The sequence below is a fragment of the Gigantopelta aegis genome, chromosome 14 (assembly GCF_016097555.1).
Source record: "Gigantopelta aegis isolate Gae_Host chromosome 14, Gae_host_genome, whole genome shotgun sequence".
Lineage (NCBI taxonomy): Eukaryota > Metazoa > Mollusca > Gastropoda > Neomphalida > Peltospiridae > Gigantopelta > Gigantopelta aegis.
The window spans coordinates 16,627,900-16,647,331 of record NC_054712.1 but is presented as its reverse complement, the minus strand read 5'-3'; the positions used below and the strand labels follow the sequence as shown (position 1 = coordinate 16,647,331).

The 19,432-nt window shown below is 37.2% G+C and overlaps 1 protein-coding gene across 3 annotated transcripts in view; it reads right to left on the bottom strand.

The window, feature by feature from the left end:
* Nucleotides 1–19,432, bottom strand: part of LOC121389559 (calbindin-32-like) — a 160,570-nt gene that overhangs the window by 68,428 nt on the left and 72,710 nt on the right. For all 3 annotated transcript variants that reach the window (XM_041521231.1, XM_041521232.1, XM_041521230.1), the window contains exon 3: nt 891–980. In XM_041521231.1, coding sequence (XP_041377165.1) covers nt 891–980 — 90 coding nt within the window. The remainder of the gene's footprint in view (nt 1–890; nt 981–19,432) is intronic.

The following is a 19,432-nucleotide window of genomic DNA, read 5'->3' as shown; positions in this document are numbered from 1 at the left end:
CAGGACATTTTTATAACCAGACGGTATGAAATTTAATATTGTTGACTTGGAAATCCTCGGCGGATTCAAACTACTTTCCGCTACTGTGCAATGCTAATAAAATTACTAATATTTTTTTTTATGTAAGACACTGAGCTACCATTCGGTAAACTAAATAAAAAATTAGCATAAAGCATTCTTTTTCAATGGACCGTTCCAAAATGCGCCAAAATTACTTAAAGGAATTTGCGCACAATTTTACATTTTGACTTAATCCTATGGGATATTAAAAATTCAATAGAGCCAAAATGCTCCCACCCGCTACCGGCACCGGTCGGGTTGCTGGTGCTCTTTTGCATTTGCCAGCGTGGGCGATTCCTTTCTCCCACACACCCCAAACCCTTTTCCTGTCCTATGCGGAGGAACCGACCCAGCACGACACCTGCGCCTATGACAGGCGTGCGCTACAACAGCTTGTTCTGAATGTGCACGTTAAACCCTATGACCAGGGCCTCGTTCCACGAAGCGATTTTTAACGCTAAGATCATCTTAGTTGCATAAGGTAGTTATGCACTTAAGGTGCGCTTAGGACTAAGAGCGGTTCGTGGAACGGGGCCCTGACCTGTAAGACACGATTTTGCACGGTCGGGTACCGAATACGTGAGAAAATCATGTGCCTACGGTTGTTAATATCTCAATACGCTTTCAATTACAGATGTTAATCACAATGCATGTTAATTTTCTAATATATTAATTTCAATGCGTTTGTGCCCTCCACTTTAGCGTGTGCACCCTCACCCCCCACTACACAAACTTCACACACTTCACTTCACCTATCGTTCCTACGGGCCTGTTTTTTCCGTTTCATAATTTAGACTATTCCAGAATCATTATCCTGAAGTGTCACTTACCTCGGCTATGTCGATTTTTCCATCTTTGTTCTCGTCAAACGCTGCGAGAATAAGATTTTTGGCTTGGTCTAGAGCCGTCTGCGACACAACCTACAACAAAAGAAAAGACAGGAAATAGGAAACGAGAACTAAGGCGTTGTTGGGTTATTTTTATTTTTATTATCCCTCAAACGTTTGAGTGGGAAAACACCAATTTATCATTTCTCTTCTTCTTTCAAGCTTTCCTTTCTTTAGCCTTTCTCTTCCCAGAATGATCTTGTATTTTCGGATGTTATTTTTGGTGGGTTTCTTTTTTATTCTCCTGGAAAGGTGGGTTTTTTAGGTATTGTTTTTGTATTTTTGCTTTTCTTTTTGTTTTATTTTTAACTGGCCATATCACATCTCTTTTTGTGTGTCCTTATCCAAAAAGTTTGTTTTGTTTAATGACATCACTAGAGCACATTGATTTATTAATCATCGGCTACTGGATGTCAAACATTTGGTAATTTTGACAAATATTCTTAGAGAGGAAACCCGCTAAGTTTTTCCATTAGTAGAAAGGAATATGCATTATCCCACAGATTGGACAGCACATACCACGGCATTTGATATACCAGTCGTGGTGCACTGGCTGGAACGAAAATTAGCCTAAATGGGCCCACCGACGGGAATCGATCTCAAACCGACCGTGCATCAAGACTGCTTTACCACTGGGCTACGTCCGTCCCCGGCCCTTATCTACTTAAGATTCACAGACCTTTAGTTTTATTATTTTGGAGTTCACTTATAACTGACAAGTGCTTGAACCTTAATTGGATATAAGCACGAAAATGAAATCAAATAACTGATACATTTCCGAAACATTGTTAGCCTGATTCGGATAGGGGTGTCGGGTTTCTTCGTGTAGCGTGTTTACAAGTCATAACCATGTCTGTTTTATGCCATAAGTATACTCGAAAATGATCAATCTAGGGTCTGTAGCATTAAATGTAAGAAAATATGTATATTTAAGACATAGTACTAGGCGACCAGTTGGTTGTTGACAATCTGTTGCTTAGAAAGAAAAAAAAAGAAATGTTTATTTAACGACGCACTCAACACATTTTATTTACGGTTATATGGAAAGAAAGAAATGTTTTATTTAACGACGCACTCAACACAATTTATTTAATGGCTATATGGCGTCAGACATATGGTTAAGGACCACACAGATAGAGAGAGAGTACTATCTACCCCTGACTCAACGTATAGACAGGACAGGGCCAGATTCCAGCATTCCAAAATAGTACTTGTCGATGAATTTCTTGCAGAGAGACATTATTACTTAAATATTCTCTCGTAATATTCAGGAAACGTGAAACTAATGGGATCTGATGATGTATTATTTAAATCCGTGAGGTTCCGCCCACTGACTGCACCGCATTGTGATAAGTCGTTATGTAAACACCACACAGCCAGATGATGAATGATACTATTGATTTTGTATTTGTTGCTTTTTTCATTTTTTTATAAAAAAAAAAAAATTTGAACCACTACTTCAATCAAGATATCAAAATATGCTAGTTGAAACAATTTAAAGAACAAAACCCTCTTTTTAATGGATGTGTGTGTGTATATATATACATTGCCCACTGGACAGGGTTATGTATTTTTTGCACGGTGCTAGAAAAATCTGTCTGACGTCTAAACTTATGGTTTTCAAATTCTGTTTGCCATTTCACGTTGTATCATTTTTTTTTTTAATATTTAAACAAATTAATATTTTCAACTTGCAGGTCTAAAAATAGACTACTCTAAGTCAAAAACTATCTGGATAGGCAGTAAAAAGTTTTCTAAAGATGTTTATCACCATACACGATGGAAGTTAGAATGGGGCTCTACTCAATTCAGTTTACTTGGTATCAACTTTCCTGTCAACTTGGAAAATATTAATGAACTTAATTTTAACCCTAAGCTACTAGAAATTAAAAATTCATTGAAAAGATGGTCTATAAGAAAATTAACAGTCTTAGGTAGAATAACAGTTCTTAAAACATTAATAATAGCAATTATTACACATCTTCTAATATCATTACCGAACCCAAGAGAAATGTTCTTAAAAACTCTAAACACACTATTTTTTAAATTTATTTGGCAGAATAAACCTGAAAAGTTAAAACGTGATCTAATAACTCAAGACTATAAAGTAGGAGGACTCAGAATGTTAAATGTAAGTAACTTCATGATCGCTTTAAAATGTTCGTGGATACGAAGATTGTTTGTAAGTAATTCAAAGTGGGTTTATCTCTTAAAGTCTGTTACAAACGTATCAACAAATGAATTAATAATATATGGAGATTATTTCATTACGGGAAAAGCCACCCAAATTTTAAATAAGTTTTGGAGAGATACATTACTTTGTTGGGTAAAAATAGAAAATAAACATAATACTAACATCTGGCATAATAGTGAAATACTTATAGATCGAAAACCATTTATATATAACAATTATGCCAGCAAAGGCATTATTTTCATAAGTGACCTATTCGATGAACAAGGTGATATTTTGTCTTATGGTAAATTTATAAATATATATCATACAACAACAAATTTCTTGTACTATGTTTCACTGGTAAAAGCAGTAAAATCATACCTTAAAAATTTAGATACTTTGAAAGAAGACAGTTTCACAACAATAAATAAACCCATTCTTCCATTTAAACTAAAACTATTGTTAAAAAGCCAACGAGGATGTAAAGATATGTACGATATAATAAACTTCAAATCAGTAACGCCAAAATCACAAATTAAATACACGAATCAAGGATTTATTTTTACACCAAGTGATTGGGAACAGTACTATTTGCTACCTTTCCAATGCGTGAACGATTCAACTTTATTATGGTTCCAATACAGATTATTTCAAAGAATTTTAGCTACTAATACATTTTTACATATGATTCGCTACGTCGATTCGAATATGTGCAATTTATGTAGTAATTATCCTGAAACCGTATCACATTTATTTGTAGAGTGTAATGAGACCAAAAACTTATGGGATTCGGTACAAGCCTGGATATTAACTAAGACTGGGAATATAATTACTTTTAATAAAAATAATATCATGTTTGGTTTCATAAATAATGAAAAAGATAACTTTCTTAATTGGCTAATTATTAATATAAAATACTATATTTACTGTACAAAAATACAGAAAAAATGCTTAGAAATCACTGCCATTAAAACATATTGCACAAAAAATTCGAAATAGAAAGATATATTCTATTTAAAAAATGCAATTAGGAAAAATTTATTAAAGAATGGTCCCCATGGCTCAACCTCTTTAATGAGTGAGTGATAGTAATATAGATATAATTAATATTAAGAAAATATAATGTATACATATATACATGTAGCAATATATATTGTGACTGATTTAGTGCGTGGCTTGTTTGGAGATAGCCCTACACTTTATTGCTGTGTTACTGACATTGTTACTGACATAGAGACATATGGAGATTCCATCGAAGTCATTGTATCATAACTATAAACTGTTTTATAGAATGCCCCAGTATTTTCCAAACACTTCCGACATATATTGTGACAGCAAATAGGTAGGTAACTGGGGCACAGCTTACTGGGGTAGATCGAAATGCTTCAAAATAATCGACAATGTTTCAACACACGCATAAATCTAACGATATATCGTCGTTGACGCATTAAAGATTTTCTTATCAAATACGTAATTTTCTACACACAAGCAAAAATCCTCTATGAAACCAATGTCTAATTGGCCCACTATGCCCTGTGTGATGTAGGTTATTATTTGAATTAACTACAAGTTATTTATGGGTTGTTCACTGGTAGTATTTTCTCTACCACCTAATATGATTGATAATGCCTACTAATTGAGCAGGCAGACGTCGTCGTGGCGGGTACACGCGGGTTACCTTTGATGTGAGACAATATGTGGTGTGTTAGGACAGATAGGTTAATTGGGATGTTCTGTCTTATCGTGGTGAAGACAAAGTCACTTGGTCTTCACAATGAGAGTATGACAAAACCATTAACACATTCTCTCTCTCTCTCTCTCTCTCTCTCTCTCTCTCTCTCTCTCTCTCTCTCTCTCTCTCTCTCTCTCTCTCTCTCTCTCTCTGCGAGATCGCAAAATTGCGAGAGTTGAGTGAATTAGGCCCCTGAAGACCAATATTCCACACACATCCGTTCTGGTATCAGAACACTAATATTCCGCTCACGTCCGTGCTGATATCAAAATGCCAATACACGGCACACATCCGTGCTGGTAACAGAAGGCCAATATATCGTGCACGTATGTGCTGGTATCAGAAGATAAATATTCCGTACACATCTGTACTTGTATCAGAACATAAATACTCCGCACACATCCGTGCTGGTATCTGAATACCAATACAACGCACACCTCCGTACTGGTATGAGAAACCGGCTCGGTGGCGTCGTGGTTAGGCCATCGGACTACAGGCTGGTAGGTACTGGGTTCGGATCCCAGTCGAGGCATGGGATTTTTAATCCAGATACCGACTCCAAACCCTGAGTGAGTGCTCAGCAAGGCTCAGTGGGTAGGTGTAAACCACTTGCACCGACCAGTGATCCATAACTGGTTCAACAAAGGCCATGGTTTGTGTCATCCTGCCTGTGGAAAGCACAAATAAAAGATCCCTTGCTGCTAATCGGAAAGAGTAGCCCATGAAGTGGCGGCAGCGGGTTTCCTCTCAAAATCTGTGTGGTCCTTAACCATATGTCTGACGCCATATAACTGTAAATAAAATGTGTTGAGTGCGTCGTTAAATAAAGCATTTCCTTCCTGATATGAAAAGACCAATATTGCGCACACATCCGTACTGGTACCAGAAGGCTAATACACCGCACACATATGCGCTGATATCAGAAAACCATTATTGATAGTGACCTCTTATGAAAAGCTTCCTGATGTATTGTTCTAGTCTTATATCCGGTGTCAGAAGGTGAGAAGGTGGTATACGTCTTCCAACAATTGGCTTGGATTATCCGGATGCGGATGACGAGCTATTCAGACCTGCGTTTCAATTAGTCACAGAAACACCATTAGCGATCAGTCCCACTGATTCTCCATTAGACCATCATAACCCGCCGAGCCTCTTAGTGACATACCCCCACCCCACTCCACCCCCAACGATAAGACCTTGATTGTTAGCTTGTTTGAATCTCGGGGAGGTACGTAGCCCGGTGATAAAGCACTCGCTTGATGCTCGTTCGGTTTGGGATCGATCCTCGTCGGTGGGCCCATTGGGCTATTTCTTGTTCCGGTCAGTGCACCACGACTGGTATATCAAAGTCCGTGGTATGTGCTATCCTGTCTGTGTGATGGTGGATATAAAAAATCCCCTGCTACAAATGAAAAAAAAATGTAGCGGCTTTCCTCTCTAAGACTATACGTCAAAATCACCAAATGTTTGACATCCAATAACCGATGATTAATAAATCAATGGGGTGTCATTAAACAAAACAAACTTTTGTTTGAATCTACCTTCGAGCTTATATCCTATTAAGATTCAAGCACGCTCTCCTAGGTACACACCTCAGCTGTCTTGGCATTTTTATTAAAGGCATATTGTCACAGACCACTGACCTATTTAATGACCTAACAAAGAATTACCTGAACAAGAATAATTTGATTTGTCCCTAAATGTACTTCATTCAACCATCTTTGTAACCACCATACTCCACTTATTAATGATATTTTGTAAAAAAAAAAAAAAAAAGTAATAATAATAATCATCATAATAAAAAATAAAATAAAATAGAATTTTGGCAATGGTCCATAATTCAAAAAATAAAATTGCTGAGAGGGTTGACATGGATTTCACTTCATCATGGTTCAGTTAAGGTGATGCGATTGCTAGATTTGGTTTCCAACAATTAATGTAATTTTTATTTACTATTAATTTTTAGAAAAATAAGGTCTTTAAATCCGTGACAGTATGCCTTTAAGGACAATGAATTAGTGGTTGTTGTGAAAGACATCTGTGTGGTGACCTTACCCCACCTCAATGTGACGTCACAACTCGCTTTGGGTGGGGGTCAGTACCAGGATGCAAATCCAGTATCTACCAGACTTAAAGGGACATTCCCGAGTTTGCTGCATTGTAAGATGTTTCCGACTAATAAAATATTTCTACGATTAAACTTACATATTAAATACATTTTCTTGTTTAGAATATCAGTGTCTGTATATTCAATGTGTTTCTGGTCGTCTTAATATTTGTAAGAAGCCCAAACTGGATTTTGTCTTCAAATAATTTCGTATGTACGAAAAAAATATATTTTAGGAAGTAAAATGAAATTTAACCTAGTACAAATATTAGAACGATCAGAAACACGTTGAATATACAGCCACTAATATTTTATGCAGAAATTTTTTGGGGGATGTAATTACAATCGTTAAAAAGTCTCTGTTAGTCGATCACATCTTAAAAAGTTCAGCAAATTCAGGAATGGCCCTTTAAGTCAAATGTCTTAACCACTATACCACCAACGCCGGTATAACCTTTAGAAGAAACCTACGTTATTAATAATATATGTGTATGTTTACTAAACTAAAGGCGACGCCATATGACACAAGTGCTTCGTGCGAGAATAGCCGACTGTGACAAGAGAAACATTACGATTTCGGCTATTCTCGTATATAAGTGTGGCTTCGCCGTTAGTCTATATACTATTCCAGTGGCGTAGTCTTTGGATGGTTGAGATAGTAATGACGAAGCTAACCTTTATTACTTGTTGTGGTGAGGACGCTTATCGTTAGGAGTAACCTATATGTCGGCAGTAGATTTTATCTTTTTCTCTCTATTTACCAAATGTCGAAATAATTATATGTTAAATACCAAAATTTAATAGCCATAGTCTAAAATGTGTTGAGGGTGTCGTTGAACAAATAGTCCTTTCATTTATTTGACAATTGACAGATGGATGCGTACAATGTCAATGCAAACAAAGTTTTTGTTTAACGACACCACTAGAGCACATTGATTTATTAAAGGCATATTGTCACAGGTCACTTACCTATTAAATGGCCTAACAAAGTGTTACCTGAAACAATATCAATTTGATTTGTCCCTAAATGTACTTTATTCAGCTATCTACATAACCACCATACTCCACTTATTAATGATATTTTGTACAAATAAATGAATTATGGCAATGGTCCATAATTAAAAAACTAACATTGCCGAGAGGGTTGACATGGATTTCACTCCATCATGATTCAGTTAGGATGATGCAATAGCCAGATTGAGTTTTCAAAAATTAATGTCGTTTTCATTTATTATCCACTTTTAATGAAATAAGGCCCTTACATCCGTGACAGTATGCCTTTAATCATCGGCTATTGGATGTCAAACATTTGGTAATTTTTTACACATAGTCTTAGAGAGGAAATCCGCTACATTGTTTCATTAGTAGCAAGAGATATTTTTATATGCACCACCTCACAGACGGGATAGTACACACCACGGCCTTTGATATACCAGTCGTAGCGTACTGGCTGGAACGAGAAATGGCCCAATGGGCCCAAACACGAGGATCGATCCCAGACCGACCGCGAATCAAGCGAGCGCTTTACCACTGGGCTATTGCCCCCCCCCCCCCCCCCCCCAGTGCAAACAAGTCATCGCCCAATCGTAATCATTATGTTTTTCTCAACACAATTTTGGAGAAGGTCACTAGGTTTGAATACATGTAAAACAGAAAAAAAGAGAGAAAAAAAACGTTTACTGTGGTGCATTAACTTTTGCCTTTGTATACCGTATAATGAACCATGGGAAACAGCCAAATAAAATGCTTGATTCCCTGCTGGTATATTACAATACACACTAACCTTCGTCATCTAATGGCTGCACTTAACATATGTTGATGTCATAAACATTTAATGACACCATAAATCATTTGAATAACCATTTCAGTAGCACTTTTAACGGTGATCACCAACAGTAACGAGATTGCTTATAATCATACATTCTTCTAAATTAAAGAATTCAAAGAATGTCAGCTACAATACAGCACCAAGGCTTGTATGCATACCCACGATTTCCTTTAACCCTAGACCAATTATCTGACACTTTAATAACAGCTGTTTTAAATAAAGTGCTGAGTGCTGGTACACAAATACTGCTTTCCTTTCAAGCATAATAGTTTGGCTAATCCAAAGCAGAATAATCGCAATAAATCATTAAAAAGAAAGAAAGAAATGTTTTATTTAACGACGCACTCAACACATTTTATTTACGGTTATATGGCGTCAGACATATGGTTAAGGACCACACAGATTTTGAGAGGAAACCCGCTGTCGCCACTACATGTGCTATTCTTTCCGATTAGCAGCAAGGGATCTTTTATTTGCGCTTCCAACAGACAGGATAGCACAAACCATGGCCTTTGTTGAACCAGCTATGGATCACTGGTCGGCGCAAGTGGTTTACACCTACCCATTGAGCCTTGCGGAGCACTCACTCAGGGTTTGGAGTCGGTATCTGGATTAAAAATCCCATGTCTCGACTGGGATCTGAACCCAGTACCTACCAGCCTGTAGACCGATGGCCTAACCACGACGCCACCGAGGCCGGTAAATAAATCATTAAAGTTACTTTATATTAACAATATTCCCAGACAACAACGACTATGCACTCTTTGTAATATAAAAAAAAGTTAATATCAGGTGGGTTTTTATTGCCCCAAAACACATTGGTAATATTATGACTGGGGACTCCCCAATTCATCACCTTACAAAATAAGTGATCAAAAGCTATATTTATACATTTAACTAATAAAGACATGTTGAAAACACAATATTCTGTACAGAAATTTGAAAACAATATTTGTTAGTATAAAAACACACACTCATGTACGATTACGGCATTAGATGTCAAGCTTAATCTTTGTAAATATATTGTGAGATATATATTGGGAGCAATTAATACAATTGGATTTATAATATACCATTGGATTTCAGAAAAACAAAAACAACAACAAAAAGAAGAAGAGAAAAGACACAATTATTTTCAACAGAATAAATAAATAAAATATAGATAAAATAAAATAAATAGTATATAAATCTATACTCGCATAAGAATTCGAGGAAAGGAAAGAGAGGAGAGTAAGAGAGAGATATTTGTAAATAATGAAAGCCTTTTCTCTGTATTAATACAAGATGATTCTTGTTTGATATATTAAAAAACATTAACCCAGTCTCGTCGTTTTAACCCAAAACAACAACTAATTAACAAAACGATTGCAGATCGACCACTGTTACTCAACTTTGGTCCAGTCACAATTGCGAAAGGCAACAAACATTTCAGTATTGTAATTAAATATTATTTTTAAAAAAACGATTGTACATTTGGTACTACCCCAATATACTTCATCCTGTATATATACTGCTTTGCAAGTAATATAGTGAAATTTAATATATCATCTGAACTATGATTATCGTGAATTTGAAATATTATATTTGTAACTGTAAAATGAAGATGTCTAATATGAGTACATTATTTATTTTTTTAGCAATCCCGAATATCACTTTCTACTTGTTTGTCCTTGCTATCGTGATATTAGGCCTAGATCACGATTCTTGTAGAAATAGTATTGTTCTTAGCCTTCCTATAACAAGTTTGTAAATTTGTTAACATTAAAATCAAAGAAAATTGTATTAGCAGTGTTTCCCCTAGGGGCCGGAAGGACCCCGCGAATTTCTTTACCGGGACTGTAAAAATTGTAACCATTAAAAAAAGGGACGAGTTCACTTCTGTGATTAATTCGCCGATATTAAAAAAACAAAATGCAAATGCTAGCAGTAATAAAGTATTCCACAAATATGTACATTGTTAGAGCCCGGTGGCCAGTAAGGGGAAAACAGATAAATCATCATGATGATGATTGAATGAAAAAAAAAAAAATCAACCAACATGATGAACATCTATCATATGTGAAAAGGAAAACGGATATACAAGTCAATATTTTCGATTTGCTTTCACATGCAACAGTTCATTAATGAATATATGGTCACCAGTAATATATGCCCCATCCCTGAAATGAATATATTTACAGATGTAATTTTATTAAAGTTCAATTTAACAATATGTTGCAGTCATTTTGGCGCCTAACTACTAAGTGACTGGTACCCAAACAGTTATTACTCTAACACAGTGCAGGCGTAACAAAATAAATGGTGACCAGTCTTTTTTAAAGGTTGCACATAACCATATTGTTTTACGAAGGTCCAAATGTTTTTGGGTTCTTTTGGTTTGGTCTGTTTTTGTTTTTGTGTTGTTTTTTAAATTATATTTAAACATTACATAATTAAATTTGCAAGACTTGAGAAAGAAATTATTTTTAAGTGTATTATATGATGAATCAACACAAATTTAAAAATGTACCTAAAATATATATATATATATATATATATATATATATATATATATATATATATATATATTTACTTTTTTTTATTTGTTTTATCAGTCACTGAGTGATTACAATTTAGCAGGTGAATTTTTTATCATGACCTGTAAATTTTGTATCCACTGGTCAGTATGGGAAGTCATTTGTTTTTGTTTTTTTATTCTAGAAGTAGAACCCCTGATATACATACAGAAGTAGGGCTAATGAATATTCAATCATGGATAATTAATTTTTTTAATCACCAATCCCATGGTTAGTGGATTTGTTTTAAATTCTAGAAGACCTGGGTTTTACTTTTAGATAAATAGATAGATAACAGATAATACATATTACAATCAGTAATTAAGTAATATGTATTATCTGTTTGTGTTTAGTCTAATACATTTAGACTTCTTTTTCAAATTATTGTTTTGACATTATGCAAATATTTAATAATAATAAACATTATTATTAAAATCTATCTTAAAATATCTCCTTCTATAAGTGTACATGACACCCTCATGTATTTCATAATGCCTCTAAAAACAACTGGAAATTTGGCATTTTCGCAGCCTTTGTGGGTTCAGTTAACGTCAAACTATTTTGCCAACCCTCTGAACAAAAATCCTGGGGGAAACACTGTATTAGATTTATCAAAATGTATTTAATATGCCATGCAACGACGTTACTGCCGTATTTCCTGTTTCCTGTACTACTACTGTATTATTAATATTAATACTTCTAACATTATTATTAATTAACAATTAATTTATATATTTAAAAATTTTTTAAATACAAACAATATATATACAGTCAAACCTGTCCTAGCTGCCACCTGTTCTCAGCGGTCGCCTGCCTTAAGCGGCCACTTTTTTCCTCCCAAACGATTTATAATGTAAATGCACCTGTAATAAGCGGTCACCTGTCTAACGCGGCCAGCGGCCACCTAAATCGGATCCCAAATAGTTAAAATACCTGTATTAAGCGGCCACAGTAAAGTTTTACTATTATATAAAAGGGATATTTTAACAACAGCGAAAAGGTGCAGCAAATAACCGATCTTCACACCTTCAGGGATACTAGTACCCATTCAGTCCCGACATCTTTAGGTAGTACTAAACCAAATAACTTCCGGCTGGGTCAAACTTCGAGGTGCACCGAACTTTTGATAGAGAAGTGAACACCACAAGTCCTGAGAATGGTTATAAATGTGAGTGTGTTGGTTGTAAAAAATAATAGTTTCATCTGTGTAAAAAAAAAGAAGCAATTTTATTTAATCTAGTACCAATGTGTCAAGTAGCCTTGTGCTTGAAACATGTATGGGGTACCTGTTAAAAAAAGAGTACTCGAATTTTGTGCGGAACTAGGGTAGTCATAGACCCGTTATCTCAGAAACTAGCAGCTTGACCCCCAATTTTTTCTGATTCACTTTAAGTGTGAGGGGTGGTAGTATTTATATTCGTGGCGTTTATGTTGATTGCTACGCTGCAGGTAGGAGTTTTAGCCACATATGTTACTATTGTCGTCTATGGGATTTGATTTGGTAGTATACACCCTTTACTGTGTATCAATTAAGAAAGTATGACTCTGCAACGCATCTAATTACCTCTGGGCAGGCTATGCTTGACATTTGTAGATTCACTTACTATGACAATACACCGCATGGAGTAGGAATTAAATAATTAAATGGAAAAAGAAAATAAACTTGTTGAGAACGGTTAATTTAATACATTCCATTTGCATGTCAAATGTTGATTTATAGTCAATTGTGAAGCACACATCCGTTGATTAGCAGTACAGACGATAAAACAAGAAACAACAACAAATGTTTTAAAGACTATGTATGTGGCAACCTGTACTCAGCGGCCACCTGACTTAAGCGGCCACTTTTTTCTACTCTCTTGTGTGACCGCTTAAGACAGGTTTGACTGTATATATATATATATATATATATATATATATATATATATATATATATATATATATATCTATCTATATATATATATATATATATATATTGTGTTTGTTTTATTTTCAAATTTTTGGCAAAAGGTTGTTTGGTATCATATTTTATTTAGAAGATGTATATTTGTAACACTATTGTATTAATAACCACGCAATGTATTTTGTATGTATCAGCAAAATAAACTGATTGATTGATTGATTGATTGGCCATTTTCACAATAATTTATTGTCTGATGTAAATATTAATCGATACACTGGAACTTAAAATATAATGTCTCAATAATACTGAGGTCTAACATTCAGAACTAGTCCAAAATCATGATTTTCAGAAAACAGACGACAAATTTATTTAATTTATCAAATTATATATAACTTTGCATTCCTCCTTTTACATGCATGCACCCAAAACACCCACCCCGATAAAAGAAGAAGACGTTTGTTTTGTTTAACGACACCACTGGAGCACATTGATTAATTTATTATCGGCTATTGGATGTCAAACATTTGGTAATTTTGACACATAGTTTTAGAGAGAAAACCCGCTACATTTTTTTTGCCATTAGTAACAAGGGATCTTTTATATGCACCATCCCACAGATAGGATAACACATACCACGGCCTTTGATATAACAGTCGCGGTGCACTGGCTGGAGCGAGAAATAGCCCAATGGGTCCACCGACGGGGATCGATCTCAGACCGACCGCGCATCAAGAGAACGCTTTACCACTTGCCTACGTTCCGTCCCTCAGATAAAAGAAGAAGAAAAATTACACGTTTAACGAAGAAAAGTGGCGAAATGTTAGCTATAGACTATCAGCATTTTCGCGAAGAGAACACATAAACGGTTCTTGTTATCAGCTCTCGATGTCTGAAATGACTACGTTATTAGATTTCAGACTTGAGAAAAGCCGTCTGCTTTCATGTTGCTCGTCTGTAGCTGGAGGAAGATTCGCTAATTCTTGTTTTTCGTGCAATAAAACTAATTTATTAAGCCACCAATCGGACGACACCAATATCCAATCTGAACGAAATAACATTTAGTGCATAGTAGATTTTCCGGAAATTATTTTTTCCCTTGTGCCTGTGGCCGGGAAAATAGAAAGGTCGATAGTCACTAGTGGTGTGTGTTCAGGAGGCCCAGTGCTCGCAAACACTTTTGTCTGGTCCCATCGTCTTTTATCACATTTCATTCATCTAAACTTCGGCGCAAAAACCTTCGTAAACCTAATTTTGCACGTAAACGTAAATCTACGACTAAACCACAACTGTATTACTATTAGGGTATATAGCGTCCTTATAGTTAATGACGTAATTTTCTGAGAGAAATAGATTCTAAATACAATGTCATGTAAACTTAGGCCTTCGACAGACATAACTGCTAATCGCAAACGTAAACTTAAGGGCGGGACGTAACCCAGTGGTAAAGCGCTCGCCTGATGCGCTGTTGGTTTGGGATCGATTCCCGTCGGTAGACCCATTGGGCTATTCCTTGTTCTAGCAAGATAAGTGCACCACAACCGGTATAACAAAGGCCGTGGTATGTGCTATCCTGTCTGTGGGATGGTGCATATAAAAGACCCCTTGCTACAAATTTAAAAATGTAGCGGGCTTCCTTATGAAGAAATGTTTGCTATCCAATAGCCGATGGTTAATAAAGCATTGTGCTCTATTAGTGTCGTTAAACAAAACAGACTTTAACTTTAGTAACTATAGGTAGTACTAAACGAAATAACGTCCGGCTGGGTCAAAGTTCGAGGTGCACCGAACTTTTGATAGAGAAGTGAACACCACAAATGTGAGAGTGTTGGTTGTAAAAAGAAATAGTTTCATCTGGGCAAAAAATGTATGCAATTTTATTTCATCTAGTATCACTTTGTCAAGTAACCTTGTGCTTGAAACATGTATGAGGTACCTGTACAAAAAGTACTCGAATTTTGTGCGGAACTAGCATAGTCATAGACGCTACCCGTTATCTCAGAAATGAGCAGCTTGACCCACAATTTGTTCTGATTCACTTTAAGGGTGAGGGGTGGTAGTATTTATATCCGTGGCGTTTATGTCGATTGATACGTTGCAGGTAGGAGTTTTAGCCACATATGTTACTATTGTTGTCTATGGGATTTGATTTGGTAGTATACACCCTATAAGACATAAAACAGGCTGTGTAAATTCGACACATGATGTTTTGTGAAAATTAGCTCTAGTCTATCACTCAACATGTCAAAGTAGATTCGGAAGGGTCTGTCTCGCGTAGCTCTTCTCCACTGCTGTATCAGTGGTTGTGGTTTGTGCTGTCCTGTAAAGTGCACAGTGGACCCAGTGTAATTTAGCGATATAGCTCGATGGGTCGAGGGGGATCCACTGGGTTTGTTACCGTTCCAATCACTGCCTAAGTAATATATCAAAGGAGGAGGAGAAGAAGAAGAAGAAGGTTGAGAAGGAGGAGGAAAAGAAGAAGAAGAAGGCTGAGAAGGAGGAGGAGAAGAAGAAGAAGAAGGTTGAGAAGGAGGAGAAGAAGAAGAAGAAGAAGAAGAAGAAGGTCGAGAAGGAGGAGGAGAAGAAGAAGAAGGTTGAGAAGGAGGAGAAGAAGAAGAAGAAGGTTGAGAAGGAGGAGGAGAAGAAGAAGAAGAAGGTTGAGATGGAGGAGGAGAAGAAGAAGAAGAAGAAGGTTGAGAAGGAGGAGGAGAAGAAGAAGAAGAAGGTTGAGAAGGAGGAGAAGAAGAAGAAGAAGGTTGAGAAGGAGGAGGAGAAGAAGAAGAAGAAGAAGGTTGAGAAGGAGGAGGAGAAGAAGAAGAAGGTTGAGAAGGAGGAGGAGGAATAGGAACAGAAGGTGCAGGAGGAGAAAAAGAGTTAACATTAAACTTTGTCCTGGAGACAAACAGCCCAGGTCGGTTTTTTGTTGTTGTTGTTTGTTTTGTTTTGTTTGGGGGTTTTTTTGTTGTGTTTTTTTTGCGGGGTAGTGGGTTTTTTTAATTACACCACTAGAGCACATCCATTTATTAATCATCGCTATTGGATGTCAAACATAATATATGGTCATTTTTAACACAGTCACAGAGAGAAAACCCGCTACAGTTTTCCATTAGTAACAAGGGATGCTTTATATACCATCCCACAGACATGATAGCACATACCACGGCCTTTGATATACCAGTCGTGGTGCACTGGCTGGAACAACGAGAAATAGCCCAAATGGGCCCACCGACGGGGATCGATCCCATACCGACCGCGCATCAGGCGTGCACTTTACCACTGGGCTACGTTTTGTACACACACACACACACACACACACACACACACACCTCAGCTGATCAAGTATTTTAACTTTATGAAAAGGAGGTGAGATTAACATTGCGAGTAGAGAGAAGAAAAAAGAAAAAGTAATTTTAATTACGGCTATGTGGTGCCTAACATATGGTTATTTCCACACTGGGTCAACGGAAAAATAAGCAAAAGGTTAAAGTTTGTTCTGCTTTACCTCTAAAGGTGATTGATTAATTTATTAATCATCAGGCGCTTGGATGTCAAACATTTGGTAATTGTGGCATAGTCTTAGAGGAAACAAGCTTTTTCTACAGCAGCAATGGATCCATGTTTATATGTATTTACAAAAACAAAGCAAAAACAAAAACAAACAAACCAGGGCAGCACATACCACGGCCTATAATATACCAGTTGTGATCCAGCTAGATCCCACCCACAAACAAACAAAAACCAGTTAATAATAAAAACACCACCACCCATAAAACCCGCAAAACGTTAAAGATGAAACAACTGCGCATTAACTTGTACTTCCACGATGCCAGTGAATCCAGAAACGCCTCTTGTTTTAACTAAATTTGCTTGATTTGTTATTCGCTGAAGGCTTTTGGCTTCCAGTTCAGGACGATGGGCTGTAGACTGGGAGATCGATAAAAAAAAAAAAAATTCACTGCGAAAAGCATCAACACATTTTTCACCTGGGGCGACTTATCTTAGAGGTAGTGATTTTTCTCGAGTGAATAAATCTCTTGGGTAGCTGCACAGGCTACTCACGGACTGCAAGAGAAATATCATAGAGGACTGCAAATCGAAGGCAGACGTCAAATATCAGTAACGGATCCAGAGTCGTCACGAAAGGTTGGGTTGAAGATAGGGGTGGTATCAGATACAGACGTCAAATATCAGTAACAGATCCAGGATCGACGCGAGGGGGGGGAGGGGGGGTTGAATATAGGAGAGATCGGACACTGATGTCAAACATTTGACTTTGAAGGTGATCGGTCATCCTCTCCTACAAGTGAAGTGGAAGTCCTTTATTCCTAAGGATGAGGCATTCGTCTCTTGTGTAAGTGACGTGACAGTCCTCTCACCCTGTAGGTGAAGTCCTCTACTCCTATAGGCAGTGGCAATAGGCAGAATGGCAATCGTTTCCTATATACGAAATGGCTATCTTCTACTCTTATAGGCAAAGCAACTCTCTTTCTATAGACATCATCTCCTATAGGAGAAATAGCAATCGTTTCCCATATGCGAAATGGCCATCCTCCACTCTCTTTCTATAGACATCCTCTCCTATGGGAGAAATAGCAATCGTTTCCCACATGTGAAATGGCCATCCTCCACTCTCTTTCTACAGGCATCCTCTCCTATGGGAGAAATAGCAATCGTTTCCCACATGTGAAATGGCCATCCTCCACTCTCTTTCTATAGACATCCTCTCCTATGGGAGAAATAGCAATCGTTTCCCACATGCGAAATGGCCATCCTCCACTCTCTTTCTATAGACATCCTCTCCTATAGCAGAAATAGCAATCGTTTCCTGTATGCGAAATGGCCATCCTCCACTCTCTTTCTATAGACATCCTCTCCTATGGGAGAAATAGCAATCGTTTCCCACATGCGAAATGGCCATCCTCCACTCTCTTTCTATAGACATCCTCTCCTATAGGAGAAATAGCAATCGTTTCCTGTATGCGAAATGGCCATCCTCCACTCTCTTTCTATAGACATCCTCTCCTATGGGAGAAATAGCAATCGTTTCCCACATGCGAAATGGCCATCCTCCACTCTCTTTCTATAGACATCCTCTCCTATAGGAGAAATAGCAATCGTTTCCTGTATGCGAAATGGCCATCCTCCACTCTCTTTCTATAGACATCCTCTCCTATAGGAGAAATAGCAATCGTTTCATGCGAAATGGCCATCCTCCACTCTCTTTCTATAGACATCCTCTCCTATAGGAGAAATAGCAATCGTTTCCTGTATGCGAAATGGCCATCCTCCACTCTCTTTCTATAGACATCCTCTCCTATAGGAGAAATAGCAATCGTTTCCTGTATGCGAAATGGCCATCCTCCACTCTCTTTCTATAGACATCCTCTCCTATAGGAGAAATAGCAATCGTTTCCTGTATGCGAAATGGCCATCCTCCACTCTCTTTCTATAGACATCCTCTCCTATAGGAGAAATAGCAATCGTTTCCTGTATGCGAAATGGCCATCCTCCACTCTCTTTCTAGACATCCTCTCCTATAGGAGAAATAGCAATCGTTTCCTGTATGCGAAATGGCCATCCTCCACTCTCTTTCTATAGACATCCTCTCCTATAGGAGAAATAGCAATCGTTTCCTGTATGCGAAATGGCCATCCTCCACTCTCTTTCTATAGACATCCTCTCCTATAGGAGAAATAGCAATCGTTTCCTGTATGCGAAATGGCCATCCTCCACTCTCTTTCTATAGACATCCTCTCCTATAGGAGAAATAGCAATCGTTTCCTGTATGCGAAATGGCCATCCTCCACTCTCTTTCTATAGACATCCTCTCCTATAGGAGAAATAGCAATCGTTTCCTGTATGCGAAATGGCCATCCTCCACTCTCTTTCTAGACATCCTCTCCTATAGGAGAAATAGCAATCGTTTCCTGTATGCGAAATGGCCATCCTCCACTCTCTTTCTATAGACATCCTCTCCTATAGGAGAAATAGCAATCGTTTCCCATATGCGAAATGGCCATCCTCCACTCTCTTTCTATAGACATCCTCTCCTATAGGAGAAATAGCAATCGTTTCCCACATGCGAAATGGCCATCCTCCACTCTCTTTCTATAGACATCCTCTCCTATAGGAGAAATAGCAATCGTTTCCCGTATGCGAAATGGCCATCCTCCACTCTCTTTCTACAGGC